The 22,831-nt window shown below is 37.3% G+C and overlaps 1 protein-coding gene and 1 pseudogene across 3 annotated transcripts in view; one reads left to right on the top strand and one right to left on the bottom strand.

Annotated features, from left to right (window-relative positions):
* Nucleotides 1-22,831, bottom strand: part of LOC116742775 — a 131,851-nt pseudogene that overhangs the window by 61,168 nt on the left and 47,852 nt on the right.
* The window catches only part of IL7 (interleukin 7), a 54,736-nt gene continuing 53,872 nt past the window's right edge, over nucleotides 21,968-22,831 (top strand). For all 3 annotated transcript variants that reach the window (XM_032609925.1, XM_032609927.1, XM_032609926.1), the window contains exon 1: nucleotides 21,968-22,597. In XM_032609925.1, coding sequence (XP_032465816.1) covers nucleotides 22,588-22,597 — 10 coding nt within the window. In that variant the 5' untranslated portion in view covers nucleotides 21,968-22,587. The remainder of the gene's footprint in view (nucleotides 22,598-22,831) is intronic.

Here is a 22,831-nt window from a genome sequence, read left to right as displayed (position 1 = left end):
GCCGATGCAGAGGACACGGGTTCGTGCCCCGGTCCGGGAAGATCCCACATGCTGCGCAGCGGCTGGGCCCGTGAGCCATGGCCGCTGAGTCTGCACGTCCGGAGCCTGTGCTCCGCAACGGGAGAGGCCACAACAGTGAGAGGCCCGCATACCGCAAAAATTAATTAATTAATTAATTAATTAAAATGTGAAGAAAACACAGCATGCAAAACATAGACTAGACTAACATATTCTTTGCAAACAGATTCACTCCAGAAACGAGATGAGTTTTTAAAGAGGAACTATAGTCTTAAGAGAATTATAAATATACGAAATAACATAAACTATTGTCTACAGGTAATTCCCCACCTTTTCAAGTTCCCAGAGAAGTTATTAAATTTATATAGGCATAGGTATTCAACCCTATGATTATAAGTTTGAAAATCTATTTGAAAGAAATTCTTCACAGAAAAAGTGAAGTAAATTGTCTCAAAACAAATCAAGAACAAAATAAAGCACCGATGAAGCTATTATACAACAACAAAAAACGTACAACAAGAGAATTCTTTCAGATTTCACGGAAAAGTTTACTTCTATGAGCACCAAGAAAGAAGGAAAGCTCTACTTTATGTAAAGTTAATTTAACCCTGAAACAAAACCTGGCCAAAACAGCGATAATAAAATCACAGTCGCATGTCAATAAAAATTCAACAGCAAAAATTGTTAATAAAGTGTTGATATTTGTAATCCATTGCTGATTGAAATTCTACTATTATATGACCAGAATGAGAATTCTACTCTTCTCATTCTCAGAATATAAGAATGATTTAATACTAGAAGTCTTGTTAATATAATTTCTCTCTAAAAATAACAAATGATGAAGGGAAAAACACTCTGTAATCATAATAGGTGCCAAAAAGTCATCAAACTCTTATTTTACATTTTTTTAAATTCTTAATAAAGATCTTTAACATGATTAAAAAAAAACTCACTAAGAACTTTTTACTCTCAACACTGCTATTAATACTGTTCTAGAAATGACATAGTGTTCTAGAAATAGCAAAGGAATTGTTAAAAATGTTTTCTAAGAATATGAAATATAATGTCATAATAATTGAAAGGACTCCTTACATAGTAGAGGCTCAAAATTTGTTAAATAGTTTTATTTGCAGATAAAAACTTGACATATGTGCACTGCCATGTGTAAAACAGATACCTAGTGGGAAACTGCTAGATAACGCAGGGAGATCACTCAGCTCGGTGTTCTGTGATGACCTAGAAGGATGGGATTGCGGGGGAGAGCTGTCCAAGAGAGAGGGAATATATGTATACATATAGCTGATTCACTTCGTTGTACAGCAGAAACTAACACAACGTTGTAAATCAACTATACCCCAATTTAAAAAAAAAAAAGTTTCTACATGAAGAAAACAAAATATTGACTAAAATGACTTAAGAGAGTTTCACAAAGGCATCCAGTTACAAAATTAATATTTTTAAATGCAGCTTTCCTATATCAGTAAATAAATACTTTAAAGAAAATAAATATATTCCAATCAAAATAGCTATTGTTATTCAATAGCCTTATAGACATCAAATGTTAATAGTGAGAGATGGGATTGATAACGTGCTTTTTTTCCACTCTTTTGTTAGTTTTCTATGCTGCTTTTAAAAAAGACATGTATTAATTTTATCATCAAAAAACTAAAGATCTATTTTCTTTAAAAATTGAAAAAACACATCAACAAATTTTACCTTTGTATTTTAATAGATGATACTTTTAAAAGGAGTCTTTAATGAAGATTCACTTTGTAGAATTATTTTTTAGAACTAGAAGAGTTTTTAGAAGGTGTCTAACTCAAGCTCTCATTTTCAAACTGGAAATTTAGGTACTCACAGTTTACGAGGTTTGTTTCAGGTTTCTAGTCAATGACAAAGGCAGGATTAAAACCCAAGACTTCTGGTTTCGAGTCCATATTTCTTTTACTTTTACCTAATTTCTCTTATCCATTTCACTCACATTATATTAAGAATAATGCCTTGGTTATTAATGGTCTTTGTTGAATTTGATTTAGATTTTAGAGTATTAATAAAACACTTCTTTCAACTCACACTGATACTTTGAGCTTGGAGCCAAAATTTATCAGTGGAAATTTAGAGATTCAGTCTAGCCTGTTATCAAAAATTCTTGCAGGTGTATTTTCTCATTTGACACTGACCATTCTGCCACAGCCATGAGATATTTATTTTCTGCTTTCCATAAAAACTAAAAATGGGAAAATGTTCACCTTTCCAGTGGCTTCTCTGCTCCCTGCTCTCCTTTCTACCCATCTAAGAACAGAAACAGATAAAGGTGACATATCTATTCACAAAAATACATGTCCTCCTTGCCCATTTGTGAAAACACTTTAAACAGAATTAAAGGTTTTGTGGCCAGATGCTAGATATTGCTTTATTAACAAAGTGGTTGTACTAATTTATAATCATGTTTTCATGATTCCAATCCACAGACTTGATTCAGAAACATATCCTTCTTGTAAATCTAGTCTTAAATCCTAGCATAGCTAAACATAGCCACCATGGTCAACATTAATTATTAATAAAATCGGGTAATAAGTTACAAGTTGCAAATCATTAGTACCTAGGACCATAAGTTAACCACAAGAGTGCAGGCAGTATGGGTTAGACTAGGAAAGGATGAGTAATTACAGGTCTAATAATCAGGAAGCAGAGGCAGATGAGGAGAGAGGCGAGGGATCCAGCATTTTCTGACTAACTTTACAGTATGTACCAAATTGCTCTGTGCTTATATGATGAGAAAGACACCTCCCACCTACCTGTACTTCTGCATTATGATTACCTAATACACTCTTCTGTTTGACTTTATTCATAAATATCTCCCTACATATGTACCCAAAACACTTCTCCTGTCATCACTCTCAACTGATGGCTGTGCTTCCTCCTTTGCTGAAAAGACTGAAACAATCAGAAGGCACCCTCACAGGCTCCCACCATCATATTTGCCATAGTAACTACCCTCCTATACTCTGTTTTCCTATTTTTATAGATGAACTGCCTGCATCCTTATCTAAGACAACCTCCTAGTTAGCCACTAGGTCACATCCAGCGCAGCTATTCAAGGATACAGCACCTCAAATCTCTCTTCTACTTGCATCATCAATTTCCCGCTCTATACCAAATCATTTCCATCAGCGTTCAAGCACTTTGTTATTTCTTCCATACTAAACTTGACCACATCTCTCCATTCAGATTCTACCCCACCACTCTGCTCCTTGTGTATGCTATCCAGCCCCTGTTCCTTTCCTTCTCTGGTCTTTTCCACTCCATGGAACGACATTCAGATCAGGGTTTCCACTGACCCCCATGTTACTAAATCCCCTGATCAACTCTCAATTTTCATCTTATTTGATCAATTAGAAGCATTTAAAGTGGTTCTTTACTTGGCTTTCAAGACATGCTCTTGAGAAAAGGGTACCCTCCTACACTGTTGGTGGGAATGTAAATTTGTTCCACCACTACATAGAACAGTGTGGAGATTCCTCAAAAAACTAAAAATAGAGTTGCCATATGATCCAGACAACTCCCACTCCTGGGCATGTATCCGGACAAAACTATAATTTGAAAAGATGTATGCACCTCTATGTTTACAGCAGCACTATTTACAATAGCCAAGACATGGAAGTGACCAAAATGTCTATCAACAGATGAACAGTTAAAGAAGATTTGATATATTACTCAGCCATAAAAAAGAATGAAATAATGCCATTTGCAGCTACATGGATGGACCTAGAGATTATCGTACTAAGCAAAGTCAGAAAGAGAAAGACAAATACCATACGATATCACTTATATGTAGAGTCTAAAATATGACTCCAATGAACTTATCTAAGAAACAGAAACAGACTCACAGACATAGAGAACAGACTTGTGGTTGCCAAGGGGGAGAGGGGATTGGTGGAGAGTTAGATTGGGAGTTTGGGACAAGGAGATGCAAACTATTATATATAGAATGGATAAACAAGGTCCTACTGTACAGCACAGGGAACTATATTCAATATCCTGTAATAAACCTTAATGGAAAAGAATATGAAAAATTATATATATATATATATATATATATATATATATATATAACAGAATCACTTTGCTGTACACCAGAAACTAACATAACATAGTAAATCACCTATACTTCAAAAAAAAAAGAAGACATGCTCCTGATTTTCTTCCACCCTCAATGGTTATTCCTACTCTGTTTCTTTTACAGCCCTTCCTCTTCTCTCAGACATTTTAATTCTTAAGAGCCTCACACTCAGTCCTTTAACGTCACTGCCTTGGTGATTTTATCCTCATTCATGGCTTTCAGTAACACCCTGTCATGGGCAACACTCAAATCTGTATCTGCAGCTCACAATTTTCCCCCGAACTACATATTCATATATCTAAGGTTCTAAAGTGACATTCAGAATTGAGATTAGCATATCCACACAGAGCCTTTCTTCTCTCCCAAATGATGCTCCCACTTTCCAACCCAGTTAATGGAATTGCCACTTATTCAGGTGCTCAGATCAAAATCTTTAGGCTTATCTTGATTCATCTCTTTGCTTCACACCCTACATCCAATCCGTTAACAAATTCTGATGACTCAACCTTCAAATTATATATAGGACCTAACCTCTCCCTAAAACTCTCACTATTGTCAGCCTGGACTGTCACTAACTTCTTGCACCTGACTGTTACAACATCTTCCAAACCGGTTTTCCTGCTTTCATGCTTAACCCAGTCCAGTCTGTTTCTCAATAAGGCAGCCAGAGTATCATTTTAAAATGTAAGTCTTATCATATCATTCTTCTTCTTAAAACCCTGCATATAAAATAAATATCTCCCCACTTAAGAGCAAAAGCTAAATTCTTAATATTGCCTACAATGCCCCACACATCTGGTCCCACCATTGCCTCTCTGTCCTCCTCATTGCTTCCCCTTGGTCCTTCTGCTTCATCTACAATAGATTCCCTGGTGTTCCTGGAAGAATTGAGGAGCCCTTTTACCTCAGGGCCTTTGCACCTGCTGTTCTCACAGCCTACATATACAATCTGTTAACAAATCCTTATAACTCTACATTCAAATTAACTCTAGAAGCTGATCTCTTCTTAACACAAAAGTGTTCTCACATATTCCCCCCAGATATCTATAGGGCTCACTCTGCTCAAAATTAGGCCTACCCTCATTGCAACCCCTAACCCTTCGGATTTTCCCAAACCCTCTTATTTTCTTTATATTTTTCATTGTACGTAGAATCATCTTACATAGAATGCAACTTATTATATTTTATTTTCTCTCCCCACTTACCAGAATGAAAGCTCTGTAAGGGCAGGATATTTGTTGTTTTGTTCACTGCTCTATTTATTTATTTTTTAACTTTTTATTTTATATTGAAGTATAACTGGTTAACAATGTTGTGATAGTTTCAGGCATACAGCAAAGTGATTCAGTTATGCATTTTCCCGCTCTATTCATACTATACTATATACCTGGTACATAGTAAGCAAATAGACAATTAAATGAGTGAATGAATGAATCTAATTGAGTAGCTCATTACCATGATGGGAATTACAAGAAGGATTTGTGCTGTCAGAATACCCTGTTACTAATATCAAAAATAATATCTTACATTTGTTTAGTATTTTATTTATTGTTTGTATAAAGTTTTTGTACCATAGGTCTTTATACTCTTACAGTTAGCAAAATGGTTTTCTAGAGAAATCAGTACTGAATTTAAGGCTGACACAATCATCAAGATATTTCCAAATAGCTGAATCATTGTTGAAACCCGAGCTTGGTTTGTGATACCCCAGGATTCGGGAGCTATGATATTTCCACCCGACTTTCCTCAGATCCTCAGATTGTCAACTGATCCCATTCTTTCCTTTTGATTGTAACAGTATATTTTAAATTTATTTAATAAAACATGTAGCTCAAGGTATCGTAATTTAATGTTAGCCCACCTGCTCTGTGACCTCTGGTACAGATAACTCGCCTGGAGATGTACTTGGAGGCTACAAGTATAAATTGCCCCAAGGTAATTTCCCACAGAACACTGGAAGTATTTAGACCATCTGCTGACTTTGGGTAGACATATTGCAACTAAATTTTTATGTTAAAACAAGTATCAATTTGTGCTAAAAGATGATAATCATTTCTGATTTGTGGAATATACAAACCTGCCTTCAAAGATTTCAAATTGGAGAAATGAGACCAGATTATTAAAAGAACTGATCTGTGTCTTGAGAAGCTTAGAAGTTTGACCCTGTCAATATTTGGAAGACCTGTTTTTAATGCACAAAAACATCACTGATGCATGTGTTTAGTTTTGGTTTGTTTTCCCCTCTTCCAGATGTTAAAATACAAGGGATTTCAAAAGAACAATAACTATAAAACTAATGCCAATATTTTTCAGTTCTTTCTAATATTAAACCAAAAGACCAGTTCTATGGAGAGTTCGAATTGCAATTTCCTGGGGAATTATAATGGACAGGAGTATTTTAACCTGGCACTGTAGGACCTGATGTTTCTACAAATGCAGAAAACTGGTAACATGACTGCTATTATCAGCTCTCTGTGTTGGTGGTACTAAAAAGATTTGTCTTCTTTTTCTCTTAGAACCACTGTAAACCAGAGCCACCAAAAATTCTTTGCAAGGTGTCAGATTAAGACAGGGTAGGGGATCCATCTTATGAAAGGTAAGACCCACTACTAAAGCAAAAGACTGTAGACGAACCTTGTAAATAACCTGACTCTGGCCTGGCTGCATCTGGTTAGGTACTTTCTCTCTCTCTTTCACACACACACACACACACACACACACACACACACACACACACACACACCTTTATCCCACCACCATCACTCAGACACATTTCTGATTGCAATTTGTAAAATCTCGGTCTTGTAGGCTCTTATAGATCTCATGGTTCTGATCAGAACTTTGTGTTAAGGGAGGAGCATCTACAGGTTCTTGGTTAGAGAACTGAGTATTACTCCAGCCTAGTATAAATCTTAGAACACATGACATGCAACTGCAAAAAAAACAGTGAGATAATTTTTCACTCTTTATACTGTGATTATCTCCAGGTATAGTGAAAGTCCCCACAATTGTAAATTACTAGACTGTTTCACCTACACAACTGAGAAAAAAAAACAAGGGTGTTTCCCATTAGCCTGGCAAAATGCTTCTCAGCCCTCAATCTATATTTTACTATCGCATAGAAGACTGAATTACCAAGTGAAAAAGTAAAGTGCAAACTACAAAGGTACCGAGGAAGAGAGTTGCTTCCTGTCTAGTTCCAGACTGCTTGCATCACTGAATCAGGCATTTCCCCTCATGACGGGAAACATCTCTGTTTCCTGCCTGTCCTCCTTTGATGTGCTCTGCATCCCTGGAGTAGACAGACCTTCAGCGAAGTACTAAATGACCAAGTCGCCCTGAATGTACTGAACGGATATTTAATGTCATGAGGATGTTAAGAAATAATTCAAAAGCACACCCTCAAACTGTCTTTTTAATTTAGAAAGGAGAGCAAAGTGTTTTAAGATGCATGTATTTATTACAAAGCTATATCCCTACCCAATACCATGCATAAACAAAAATTACAGTAGGGGCTTCCCTGGTGGTGCAGTGGTTGAGAGTCTGCCTGCCGATGCAGGGGACACGGGTTCGTGCCACAGTCCGGGAAGATCCCACATGCCGCAGAGCGGCTGGGCCCGTGAGCCATGGCCGCTGAGCCTGTGCGTCCGGAGCCTGTGCTCCGCAACGGGAGAGGCCACAACAGTGAGAGGCCCGCGTACCACAAAAAAAAAAAAGTACAGTAAATTACATTTCATGTTTTAAATATAGGAATTAATTAAACTAGAGAAATGGGTGAAGGTGGTTAGAAGGTACAAACTTCCAGTTATAAAATAAATAATTCCTGGGGATGTAATGTACAGCTTGGTGACTCTAGCTAACAATACTGTTTTGTATGTTTGCAAGTTACTAAGAGAGTAGATTTAAAAGTTCTCATCAAAAGATGAAAACTCTAATTCAAAAATATACATGCACCCCAATGTTTATAGCAGCACTATTTACAATAGCCAAGACATGGAAGCAACCTAAGTGTGCATCAACAGATGAATGGATAAAGAACATATAGTTTATATATATATATATACACAATGGAATAGTACTCATCCATAAAAGAGAATGAAATAATGCCATTTGCAGCAACGTGGATGGACGTAGAGATTGTCATACTAAATGTAGTAAGTCAGAAAGAGAAAGACAAATATCACATGATATCACTTATATGTGGAATCTAAAATATGACACAAATGAACTTATGTACGAAACAGAAACAGACTCACGGACATAGAGAAGAGACTTGTGGTTGCCAAAGGGGAGAGGTGGGGGGAGGGATTAATTAGGAGTTTGGGATTAACAGTTACACACTATTGCATATAAACTAGATAAAGAATAAGGAACTACTGTATAGTATGGGGAACTATATTTGATATCTTGTAATAACCTATGACGGAAAGGAATCTGAAAAAGAATATAGATATTTTATATATATAAAACTCAATCACTTTGCTGTACACCTAAAACTAACAAATATTGTAAATCAGCCATACTTCAATTAAAAGAAAGTTCTCATCACAAGAAAAATATTTGTAACAATGTGCAGTAATGGGCTAAATTTATTGTGGTAATTATTTTTCAATATGTACATGTATCAGATCAGTATACCTAAAACTAATATACTGTTATATGTCAATTATATCTCAATTAAAAATAAATAAAACTGAAGAAAAATCAATCTATCAAATTTCAGATAGCCTTTCTCATCTTAAAATGAGGAAAAGAAATTTTCAGATTTATAGATTACTCTATAAATATTTTAACACTTTTGAAGATGAAAATACATCATAAAGTCAAAAGGCAATTAATAAACTGGCAAAATTATTTCAGTATAAATGACATAAAAAGGTTGATGTCTATGTTAATGTATAACATATAAAGATGTCTTATAAATCAAAGTGAATAGCCTAGTAGAAAAATAGGCAAAGGACATGAAGAGGAACTTTACCAAAGAACTAAATAAATACTAGGTTATAATGTGGCACTTTATTAATCTCCAAATCTCAGGAATTTAGCACAAGAAAATTGATTTCTCATTCGTGTGACAAGTTTATCACAGATTGTGGGGGGGTTCTGTTTCACATAGTCACTTAGGGATCTAGCCTAAAGAAGGTCCCACCAATTTACAGCTGTTCCATTTGAAACCTGTGCCCTTCTTAGCCAACAAAGAAGTATGAGAAGAGGGAAGAGAATCACCTGTAATCTTTTCTCTGCCTTGGTCCAGAAATAACACAGGTCACTTTTGCTCCCAACTTCCTTAGCTAGTACTAATAATGTGCCTTTCCAATTCCAGCATTGTTCTCTCTGCCAACCTCTCAAATTGACAAAGATTAAGAAAAAAGAAGAGGGAAGAAAGGAAGGAAGGAAGGCAAGAAAAAGAAAGACAGGAAAAAAGAAAGAAGGAATTTGTGTTGATCAAGGTATTTCTTGCCAAAAGAGCAGTGTGAGCAAAGGGAACGAGACATGAAAGTGTATGACATATTTGGAATTCTGCAAGGTCTTTAGCTGGGAGAGAAAGGACAGCAAGAAATAGGTTGGGCGGTAAAGAAAGGCCACCTGATAAAGCACCTTACAAAATTTAGGCTTCACTCTGAAGGGATTATTGATGATTTTTAAGCAGAAAGTGCTATGATCAAATATGCATTTTGAAAAATTGCTCTGGTTGCTGTAAAAAAAAATGGAGGTGGAAAAACTAGAGACTGAGATCACATTGTGAAAATGACTCAACTACCCAAAGCAATCTATAGATTCAATGCAATCCCTATCAAACTACCACTGGCATTTTTCACATAACTAGAACAAAAAATTTCGCAATTTGTATGGAAACACAAAAGACCCCGAATAGCAAAGGCAATCTTGAGAACGAAAAAAGGAGCTGGAGGAATCAGGCTCCCTGACTTCAGACTATACTACAAAGCAACAGTAATCAAGACAGTATGGTACTGGCACAAAAACAGAAAGATAGATCAGTGGAACAGGATAGAAAGCCCAGAGATAAACCCACGCACATATGGACACCTTATCTTTGATAAAGGAGGCAGGAATGTACAGTGGAGAAAGGACAGCCTCTTCAATAAATGGTGCTGGGAAAACTGGACAGGTACATGTAAAAGTATGAGATTAGATCACTCCCTAACACCATATACAAAAATAAGCTCAAAATGGATTAAAGACCTAAATGTAAGGCCAGAAACTATCAAACTCTTAGAGGAAAACGTAGGAAGAACACTCTATGACATAAATCACAGCAAGATCCTTTCTGACCCACCTCCTAGAGTAATGGAAATAAAAACAAAAATAAACAAATGGGACCTAATGAAACTTCAAAGCTTTTGCACAGCAAAAGAAACCATAATCAAGACCAAAAGACAACCCTCAGAATGGGAGAAAACATTTGCAAATGAAGCAACTGACAAAGGATTAATCTCCAAAATTTACAAGCAGATCATGCAGCTCAATAACAAAAAAACAAACAACCCCATCCAAAAATGGGCAGAAGACCTAGATAGACATTTCTCCAAAGAAGATATACAGAATGCCAACAAATACATGAAAGAATGCTCAACATCATTAATCATTAGAGAAATGCAAATCAAAACTACAATGAGATATCATCTCACACCAGTCAGAATGGCCATCATCAAAAAATCTAGAAACAATAAATGCTGGAGAGGGTGTGGAGAAAAGGGGACACTCTTGCACTGCTGGTGGGAATGTGAATTGGTTCAGCCACTATGGAGAACAGTATGGAGGTTCCTTAAAAAACTACAAATAGAATTACCATATGACCCAGCAATCCCACTACTGGGCATATGCCCTGAGAAAACCAAAATTCAAAAAGAGTCATGTACCAAAATGTTCATTGCAGCTCTATTTACAATAGCCCGGAGATGGAAACAACCTAAGCGCCCATCATCAGATGAATGGATAAAGAAGATGTGGCACATATATACAATGGACTATTACTCAGCCTTAAAAAGAAATGAAATTGAACTATTTGTAATGAGATGGATAGACCTAGAGTCTGTCATACAGAGTGAAGTAAGTCAGAAAGAAAAAGACAAATACCGTATGCTAACACATATATATGGAATTTAAGGGGAAAAAATGTCATGAAGAACCTAGGGGTAAGACAGGAATGAAGACGCAGACCTACTGGAGAACGGACTTGAGGATATGGGGAGGGGGAAGGGTGAGTTTTGACAGGGCGAGAGAGAGTCATGGACATATACACACTAACAAACGTAGTAAGGTAGATAGCTAGGGGGAAGCAGCCGCAAGGCACAGGGATATTAGCTCGGTGCTTTGTGACAGCCTGGAGGGGTGGGATGGGGAGAGTGGGAGGGAGGGAGACGCAAGAGGGAAGACATATGGGAACATATGTATATGTATAGCTGATTCACTTTGTTATAAAGCAGAAACTAACACACCATTGTAAAGCAATTATACCTCAATAAAGATGTTTAAAAAAAATTTTTTTTTAAATTAAAAAAAAAAAACTAGAGACTGAGATCAAGGAAGACACTGTGGCAGGGACTAATAAGTATAAATTAAAGATTAAGAATATCCACTATATAACACATTTGAGGATACCTATGCATTATAAACCAACTTAATTAACCAAGCTACAAGATTTACAGTTAATATTGCAGCTGGTACAAGAAGTTGCAAAATCCTTTCCCCAACTATTCATACCACCAAGATCTTATCATTGTGAATTATTTTGGATACTGTGCCCTCCTTCTGGTTACTGTAATGAAATGGGTTCTAATAAGCTCCAGACTCCAGAAAGCCAGCTACCTTTAACAGTATGCCTTCTCTCCTTCCAAAATCCAGAGGCTACATGCCTTTCTCTAATTTAACAAAGGGGTTCTTAGTGTCATCTTCTTGCAGTAACCTTCTTTCTTCTATGGGGCATGCTCATTTTTTCTCTCTATAGAATTACTCCAAAGGCCCTTTGCTATCTTTTGCCTTTCTTTCTCTTTCATCTCTTCAACTGATTCAATATGCCACTTGCGAGAGAGTAAATCGTAGGAATTAAGGACACAGACTAAAGTCAGACGGTCTGAATTCAAATACTAGGGCCACCATCTAATTCCTCCATGACCTTGAGCTGGCTACTTAGCCTCTCCATATAGCCTCAGTTCCTTCTAAAATGAGGATAATAATAATGCCTATTTGTGGATCCATACACTTAACACTTTTGTTTTTTCACTTAGCACTTTGCCTTGTAGTTTTTCTCAGTAAGAAGCAGAGTTTATTCCCCACCTTTTGAACTTGGACTAGTGTTTTGATTTACTTTGTCTAATAGAATATTAGAAAGTGATTGTGTGCAGTGTTAACTTAGGTTACAAGAAGCATTGCATGCATCCACTCTTTCTCTTGGAATCTTGGTGTGGCCATGGTAATACTCCTAGGTTAGCCTTTTGAAAAATCAGAGACCACATACAAAAGAGCCAGATTGTCCTATCTAAGGCCATCCTAGACCCATCCCATAACAACTTGACAGCTGACTGCAGACAAATGAGCAAACAAAGTCAAGGTCTTTTGAGCTCAGCCCAGATCAGCAGAAACAGTGACTTGTAAAAAAACAGTGTGTTGCTATTGTTGTAAATTGTTTTACATTTTTAAGTTTTTGAGTGGTTTGTCATACAATGTTATTGTTGCACTAGATAACTGATACGCTATCTCATAGTGTTGAGGTTTAAATGAGTTGATACATGTCAAATATTTAAAACAATGGTTGACATTTAGTAAGTCTTATATAAATGTTGATTTTATTATTATTTGTAGTAGTAGTAGAGAAATGGGACTTGGATTGGAAAGACAGATCTAAGAACAAGAATAAAGGTGGCTACAGAAAACATGACAATAGATGGGGCTCATAGAAAGCATTTAAAAACCTAATTTCATTTGCTTTTTAAAACTTGGTAGATTGAAACGTGCATTTATTTTTGCCAAGTCTAGAAACATTCCCCAAATTAAAGGAATAAAAACTTGTAAAATTCCATAAAGACAATGAGAACAAGAGGTTAGCAGATGAAAAAAGTTATATCAATTAGAAGAGAACAGGTTCTCCTTAGCAAAAATTCTTTCATCAGATTCTATGCATGGAAGGCAGCAGTAAGTGTTGCTAACAAAGAAGCATTGGAGACAAGTGTCTAGGCAACTTAGTTTGATTCCAGTCCCACAACCTTACCAAGAAAAGGAAGACTATTACTATTTCCACTCATCTCCCCAGCCCCTCATAGGAGTTTGAAGATAATTTTCTTGAGGAACAGAACCTAAGGGACTGAACTTTGAACAATAAGCAAAGTAGAAGGAGGTACTATGGTAAAGAGAAGAGATAAAGAAGGTTAAGAAGAAATCTGCATGCTTAAAAGAGTAGATCTCCAGAGCCCTCCTTTCCACCTTAGCATTTGTAGATAGCTTTATACTAACTACCCTCTTCTAAGAGATAAGAAGACTTTTCTCAGCTTTTAGCAAGAGACACCATGAACAAAACAAAACAAAACAAAAAAAGAGGGGAAAAACCCCTCAAGTGTAAATAATGCAGGTAAAAAACGGACATTTAAATCTCTCTCTCTGTCTCATAACATAAAAGAAAATATTGCAACCACAAATCAAGACTAGGCTACTATACAAAAAAAAAAAAAAAAAAAAAAAGGAGAATCAGAGAATAAGAGCTCAAAATGGAGGCTCTAATTAGCCACTCACTACTTTAAACTAAGACACCAAAAAAGTGTACCCTTATTGTAAACAGGCACTGTAAGTAACACAACCTTTGATAGACTTATATAGCCAAGCTTTTCGTCATCTGGATGGTCCAAGAAATCTCATACCTGGAACTCAGATTAAGAAGATCCCAGACTGGAAGTGCCTTCAGTTACCTGACAAAAGAAAACAAAAGTCCCTTCTAGGGGATGATACTCATCATTCTGGACTTCAAAGTATTCTTACAAATGAGGTTTCTAAACAATGTCTAGCACACAATGTGATGTGCCATAGCCAGACACACAAAGAAATAAGACCCCATGAGTGAAAATAAGCAGAAAAACAGGAGATAGAAACATACCCACAAATACTTGATACTCTACCCTTATCATAAACAAGTAGTAGAGGTATAAGAAGACTACAAAGCATACGTGCTTACTTTATTCAATAAAAAAATAAAGGACCGGGCTTCCCTGGTGGCGCAGTGGTTGAGAGTCCGCCTGCCGATGCAGAAGACGTTGGTTTGTGCCCCGGTCCGGGAGGATCCCACATGCCGCGGAGCGGCTAGGCCCGTGAGCCATGGCCACTGAGCCTGTGCGTCCGGAGCCTGTGCTCCACAACGGGAGAGGCCACAGCAGTGAGAGGCCCACGTACCGCAAAAAAAAAAATAAATAAATAAAGGACCAAGCTTAAATATTTCAGCAGGCACTATAAGCTATGAAAAGTGGCACAGCACATTAAAAAAGACCCAAATATAAAATCAAGAACAGAAGAACATAATAAATTTGGAAAAAAATTTTCTATGGGATTTATCATTTGATTAGACAATATTAAAGAAAAAAATAGTAAACTAGAAGAAATATTTGAAGAAATTAAACAGTGTGAAGCACTGAAAGACAAAGGGATGAAAAATATGGAGGAAATGGTAAGAGATTTTGAGAGCAAAATGATAAAGTATAACATCTCAGAAGTAGAATATAGAGAACATGGCAGAGAAAATATTTGAAGAAATAAGATCTAAGATTTTCTAGAACTGATAAAAGATAGCAGCCCACAATCAAGAAGCTTCAAATATCTAAAACAGGGTAAATAAAAAGAAATCCATATCTGGAGACACTGTAGTAAAACTTTATAAAAATTAACACCAGTAGGCAAAATTTTTAGAGTCATAGGGAAAGGGACAGATTATTTTCAGAATAGCAACGTATCCTATGACCAGCAACTCTACACGCGTGAATAAGTTTTCCAATGTATATCCTCAATAAGCAGATCTCTAAAATAGACCTAAATACCACCTGTGAGGCCATTCCATTGTTGGATAGCTCTAAATGTTAAAAAGTGCTTTCTTTCGCTAAGCCAGTATCTGACAACTTGTGCCCAATGGTGTACTGGTAAATGATACGTTTTTAGTATTTGCTGGTTTCTGTGGCAGAAGTACTCTCACCATGGCTTGCTTCAAGCAACCAATGGGACGTCACTGAATGCAGAGCTGAGAAGAGATGCTTGTCATCAGCTCTCCCAGGCCAGTAGGAGCCAGTACTGGCACATTCTTGATTGTACTCCTGATTGTACTCCTGATTATGTCTTTTCTTGTCAAGGTTAAATATGCCTAATTCTTTAGTTATTTCCCTGATGTAGTCAATTATCTGTAGAATATTCATTCATTCACTGGATATTTATTAAGAACTTACTATTTGCTGGGAAAGGTTCTAGGAACTAAGTATACATCAGTGAACCAAAAAAATGTCTTCATGTAGCTTATGTTATAGTGAGGAGAAAAAGACAAACAAACAAGTAAACATGAAATCTGTCAAATGTTGATAAATGACATGGAGAAAAATATATGGGAATATGGTAAGGGGAATTGCTATTTTATAAGGGGGAAGACCTCACGGATAAAAGACCATCATATATTTCTTCTCTACTCTCACTCTTTGCCATAATACTACTGATTAATTAGAGAGGAAAACAGTTGGCATGAAGAAAGTTGAATTCATGGAAACTTTAAGACGAGATTACATAGAGTATGCTGAGACTGCAAATCAAATGTTCAAAAGAACTGATCCTTCTTACAGACATCCATGTGACTCACTCAATCACCTTTCAGTCTTTGTTTAAATGTCACTTTCCCACTGAAGCCCATTTAGAATCACAACACTCTTCCCCACGCACACTCCCCTCCACAACACACATTCTCTATCTTGATCCTAACCTTGGTTTCCATAGACCTTAATAAATTTCTAACATTAAATATAATTTTTACTTTTTTATTGTCTATTGTTTACCTCCTCCACTAGAATGTAATCTCAACTTAACAGGAATTATTTTTGTCTGTTTTGTGCACTGAAATATCCCACACAACTAGAACAGTGATTGGCACATAGTATTACTTGATAACTATGTGCTGAATTTTTTTTAAAGTATTATTTAGGGTTGGGAGAGACTTGAGCACATTGATGTGCTGACCTTGACTATTTCTAGGAAGATACAATGATTTCTTCAAACAATGCAGGAGAGTATTATATATTTCTTGAGTAACATGTCCTATGAAATGGCGGCTCTATGTTTTGATTTGCTTGTTTGTTTTACTATGTTAGCAATCCTCCCTAATGTTTAACAGGTTTTCTAACAATGTCTTCCTCATTAGATTCTTTTTTTTTTTTGGCTGATCTGTCTTAACTAAGACATTGTTTTTGCCAGTGAAATGTAATATTTTCTAATTCTTGTTTTTTCCCTCCTTTCAAAATGATATTCTGTGTCATTTTCATTCTCTGAGATTTCTAAACTTCTATTCAGATTAGAAAAGGAAGGCTCCTTTGATTCTAACTCCAAACTAACCCATACTATAACTTTTCTTTATCCTAAAGTAAGCTTTTGAAATTAGCTTATTTTAATTTAAATTAGCAAATTTTAAAATTTGCTGTTTACCAAATACAAATATGTCCTTAATGTATTAAGCTATTTCAATTTATTTTTTAAGTTTTCAGTATATATATTTTCATTTTGTAATACATGCTCTAAGTGGCCTGCAATGAGATCTAATAAAAAAAATAGGACAAAAAAAATGGCTGTTGTGTGTACTGGTACATTGGTCATTTAAGAATGATCCTCTGAAACTAGCAGTTTTTGCAGGCATTCTCCAATAACCGCCAGATTTAAATCAGTGACTTTAAAGTAAAATCTAAAAACAATCAAAACAAAACAAAACAAAATTGAGGATTTTCAATAGCCACAAAGATCACTATCAGAAAGAAAAAAAAAAAAGATTAGAGGCCCAAAGAAATTTTGGGGAGTTGAATCTAGAAAAGTGATGGACTTGATCAAATTCATACTTTGTTGGTGTTGTTATTGTTATAGTTGGTTTGTGTTAATCCTGATTGAGACTATGATCTTTATGACTTTAGTTTTATCTAGGTCTTTTGAGGCCCTTGAGAAATATTTGTTTTGGTGACGTAAATTTGACTTAATACAATTCCTTCTTTTCTTTCTCCTGATAAATCTTTATCAAATATTAAACTGTAAAAGGAAATTAACCTAAAGGCAAACCTGTTTTTGCAAGTAAATCTCCTTGGCAGTTCTCTTTCGGTACTTTTCCTATTGTGTAGGTGCAGCTAATTCAATATACTATTTCAGTGAATGGAATTAACTGGACCTCCGATTGCCAACAACACATCCATTAGTGTACAAACAGAGTGGATAATGCAAACTACATAAGATACAGCTGCTCCTTCTGAAAGGCAATTTGGGCAGTATTTTTCTCTTAGACTAGCCAATACTCAATCCAGAAGTAGACAAGTGAGTGCCCTAGAGAACGTTTCAATAAGGAACATAAAATTAGGCATAGTGGATTTATAGTGGATTCTGATTATTTAGAATTACAGAATTTAAGGAGTGAAATGAAAGCGAAGGAGACACAAGGGAGAAAACATAAATCTGCTGTCTTGGGTTTCTCGGTTCCAACCTTTCCTACTTCTTCAGAAAAACCCAATTTTAGCCATTAATATATAAATATGTTCTAGTACCTCTCATACATGAAAACAGAAACTTCCATTACGCTTTACATGCCTTTCAAACCATTATCTGATTCCTTTTATCTTCACCAGACATCTTAAAGAGTTGTCTCCTCTCACTTTCTTTGCATCTTCCCTTAACATCTCAGAAACTGGAATATTGCGCTTAACTACACTGCTCTTCTCAAACTGTTGTCATGAGGACCATAGACAATCTCTACTATGCCAAACTCAGTGGGCACACTTTTCAAACTTCATTTTGTTCAATCTCTTTGTGACATTTGGAAATACTGACTACTTAATCTGTTTTGAAATTCTATCTCCCTCTGCTTTCTGGGATGCTAATGTCTCTCCTACTTCACCACCTATTATTTGTCAGTTTGTTGGCAACTAATTCTCCATCTACCCTTAATGCCCATGTCTCAAGCTTCCTCCTTGCACTGACTGTCTCTCTCTTCTCTCTTTGAAATTGCAGGTTGAATGATTTCATTCATTTCCATGGCTCAAGCAATCATTGATAATGCTGACATACACATTTCCAGCAGTTCCTGATATTTTGATGGGGCCATTTTGATTCAGCCTTCAGAAGAAACCTTTTTATTTTCACTCTTGAAATGTTTGAAACTGGTAGTCACATCCTATCCCTGGGCTTCATCCCATGAAATTAAATATGTTTCATTGTTGAACTCAAATCAGTCATATAATGAATGCTTAAACATTACAGTTTCTAGAAAACAATAGAATGCCCAAATCCTTTTATGAAGCTAAGAAAATTGGACAAAAATGGCCCTGGCTCAGTCGAATATAATATGAAGAACAAACACTCCAATTATGAATATAATTGCAAACTTCTAAGTAAAATATTAACAACTTGAATTTAGCATTATGGTAAATTTGTGGTTTATTCAGGAATGCAACAGCAAAAAAACATTACCATGTAAATAGATGCTAGGTAGTCATTTGACAAAACTTAAAATTCATCCTCAAGCTCATGCTTGAAAATCAAACATATCTGATTTAGAATTATAGGTTATTCACTTATAGCTATCTTTCCATTGGATGTAAATTAACCTATTCTGGAGGCTAGTTCCACTAATTTTTAAAATTAGTCTAGACTGCCTTAATCCTCTGGTTTGAAATACATCTCAAACTTTCCTTTACATAATATTCTTTATCCTTGAAATTACATGTTTAACATGTTTTCTCCACCAGACTGAAACCACCTGAAGACATGCCTTGCTATTCACCATGTGTAGCTTAATATGTGTGAGTATGCATGACCAATTATAGAATTTGTGGGGTCCAATGCAAAGTGAAAATGAGAGTCTCCTTGTCCAAAAATAATTAAGAATTTCAAGACAGCGACTGCAGAGCATTAAATCAAACCCAGAGCCCTTTCTAAGCACAGGCCCCATGTGTTCTACACAGAACACGGCATGACCATGAAGAAGTCCTTCGTGTGTATGTGTTTGAAATATGTTGAATATTATGCCTGGAAAATTAAGTTACAGGAACTTCAGAAAATATCTATAGACAGAATGATATCTAGCATTCAGATCTCAGACTACAAAGAATGGTCGTATTAAGTTGGGTAAAAATACTACAGATAATTATCAAGAAAAGATTTTCAGGTTACCCATAATGAACTATTTAGATTGAAGATTGTAGAACATTTAAAAAGACATTAGTTAATCTTTAACAATTCTCTCTTTGAGTTGATATTCATATTGCTTTGTTTCCATTTTTTTCAGTACACTGTACTAATCATTCTGAAAATGTCTTCCTTCTTAATGTTTATTGATTATAATTCATAAACTATATACTACTTTGTTTACATATTGGCTTTTCTGCACAATTCTTGTGTCTATGAGTGAACATAAAGGTAACCACTCCATTTCTCTATTACAAAACATTGGCATATAAAAATTCATAAAACATTTATTTTTTCCTTATCTATCTGTCTTATGAAAAATAATGTTCAGTTTATCAAAATATCAAACACGCATTTAAGACTACATTTGGATTTTTTTTTCAAATGGTATTAATTCTGTCATAGACGAAAATAACTTGATGTAGTTGGAATGTGCCAATTTTCATATAACAATAAAAATGCCAAATGCTTTACGAATTTTGTCTTCAGAGTGATTCTTCACGTTTGGGGTCAGAGTCCAGTGTGGAGTTTACATCTCCTCTCCTGGAGCTCTGAATAATTTCCGATCATGCTCCCCAAAAGTTCAGTTATGCACAAGCCCTTGTTCAACCAGGTTTTATGATGATTGCATGAAAAAGGAAGATGGATTTCCTGTTGAGCAAGTTATTGTTGGATGCTCTTTTATCTGTCCCTGAAGTGTTAAAAAAAATTTTAAAAACCTGCAGGCTGTGTGCAATTACATACCTCAATGCTGCTGTCAGGGATTTTAAATAAATCAATAGCCAAGCTAGTTGTGTTTAGTTACAGCATTCATTTTTACCAGTTATTCTGGCCTTCTGTTTCTCTACTCCCCACCTCCAGGCTAGGTTCCAGTCAGATGGAAATACTTGGCTTTCCCCACCGCATTCTGTCTCCTGTTCTCATTTGTTTCCCTTGTTCTCTTCCCCTTTCCTCCTATTCCCCTCCTGCCTTCACATACTTTCCCTTCCACACATGTTCTCACTCATACATGTCACTTAGTTGTCCCCTCTCATTCCGTTACTTTCTGCATGGCTGTGTACTAGAAAATGTTCTAAGTGGAAGTCAGCTTGGCTGAACGCAGGGAGGACAAAGGCCATGGGTCCCAGAGGGAGTCACAGAGGACAGCAGGGCCCAGATCACACAGGGCCTTGAAAGCCCAGTGTGCAGTGGGAAGTGGCCAGAGAGTGGTCACAGAGGGTGGCAAATGTAAATAAATATGCTGCTGCTATGAAGAGAATGAAAGGGTTGTGGGCAAGAGTGAAAGCTGGAAGATCCCCTAGACAGCAGGGTTTTCATGGTTTACCCTTAGGCAATTCACAGAATAGATTCGGGATTTATTTTAGAGGTACAGTTGACAAGACTTGCCTATGGGTTGGATGTGAGAAGTGAGACTAAAAGAGAAATAGAAATCCAAGTTTCAGCCTTAAGCAACACCACCTCACTCTCTATTTCATTATTTTTCTCCTTTCTTTTCCTCTTTTCTTCATTCACACTATGGCAGAATCTGGAATGTTCACATGGCCAAGTTAATTGACCTGCTCGGGTCTCAATTCAGAATTCACAAACTCCAGAAATTTTCCGAGGTCCCCATACTGGGGCAAAGGCACATTCACTTGATATGTGACCCTGTCTCTCTCCTGGCATCAATGTCTACATTGTTCACAGGACATCTAACACAGGGGTCCAAGTGTGGACTCTAGAGCTGGTTTACAGTAGGTTTGTATCCCAACCCTGTTACTAACCAGCAGAGTGAATCTGGCAGATACTTAAGGAAGTCTCAGTTCCTACGTCTGTGAAGCGCAGATAACAAAACTCTCTACCACACAGAAAATTTTGCTTGAGATGACATACGTAAAAGACTTAGCACAATACTAGTACAGAGCAAATGCTAGATAAATGATAGCCATAACACTATTATCACTGCGATTACTTTGTGTTACCCACCTTCATTTAAGCAGGATTTCTGCAGAATATCAGAAATCAAATGAAAACAGAAAATACCTAAATAATTCAGACCTAGAAAAAAAAATTAACCTTTCTGTAACAGACAGTCAAGATGGATAAGTTGATTTATTAGCCAATTCAGATAAATGCACACGAGGCAGTCATTGTTACCATCTATTGTCAGTCTCCACTTTCTCCACCTAATTTGGGCTTTGATTATCAAGTCCAAAGATAGCACTTACCAGATTAGGTGGACACACCGGGTTATTTTTCTTTGAGGTCTCACCTGGGCAGGTGCATGTACAAAAGACAGAGAGGAAGGAGACTAGAGAGGTTAGAGAGGCTGAGGGCGTGGCCCGTGGCCCTCTTAATCATTCTTTACTTCCTTTTTTTTTTTTTTTTGTAAACAAGACGACTGACTTGGCGTCGTCCACCACCACATCCGCGGCAAGAGCTGCGACGGCTCCTCCCTGGCGTCCGCTTGCAATAGCCCAGTTTTCGCCCTACACATCTGTGGCTTCTGTGGACACATTAGCAACCGATGCTTTTAGATCCTAGTCTCCCGCCTTTGCCAAAGCGGTTTAGAGGTCATCTGGAAAGTCTTTGCCTCGAATCACCCCGATTGAGAAGGCTAACTCATTCCTTCTGTGGTGCTTTGGGACTCCGCGCCCTCCTCTGGTCCTGGTCCAGGTGCACAGGAAGCGCTAGGGGAGGACGCAGATGACCAGGAGAAGGAGGTGTGCGGGGAGATGAAGGTGCCCCAGTGATTAACTCAGAGATCGAACCTGCAGACCAAGCGCAAAGTAGAAACTGAAAGTACACTGTCGGCTGATCCTACGGAAGTTATGGGAAAGGCAAAGCGCAGAGCCGGGCCGTGGTGTGTGACGCCCCCCTTGGGATGGATGAAACAGCAGGCGCGGCGTGGGTAGGAGGAACCAGCTGCAGAGACTGCCCTAGCCGGCACGGACTCCCGGCAACTCCGCGGAAGACCAGGGTCCTGGGAGTGACTATGGGCGGTGAGAGCTTGCTCCTGCTGCAGTTGCGGTCATAATGACCACGCCCGCCTCCCGCAGACCATGTTCCATGGTAAGCGCTCCTCTCCCGGGCGCATAAATTCGCTCGCGCGGCACGCCAGGGTACTCTGGGACATGCTGCGGGGCCCCGCGCCCAGGCGCGTCCGGGAAGAGCCCGGCCTTGCACTTTGGATCTGTGGAGAGCCCTGGCTGCTCTGCCCTTGGGCAGCCGGCAGCCTCACCCGAGTACTCTGGCCCATCACCACTTGCACCTGGGGCTGCTGAGCCTGGCGGGCTGCGTGGGTCT

Source organism: Phocoena sinus, chromosome 17 (genome assembly GCF_008692025.1).
Source record: "Phocoena sinus isolate mPhoSin1 chromosome 17, mPhoSin1.pri, whole genome shotgun sequence".
In the NCBI taxonomy this organism is placed as follows: Eukaryota; Metazoa; Chordata; class Mammalia; order Artiodactyla; family Phocoenidae; genus Phocoena; species Phocoena sinus.
This window is presented reverse-complemented; position numbering and strand designations above follow the sequence as displayed.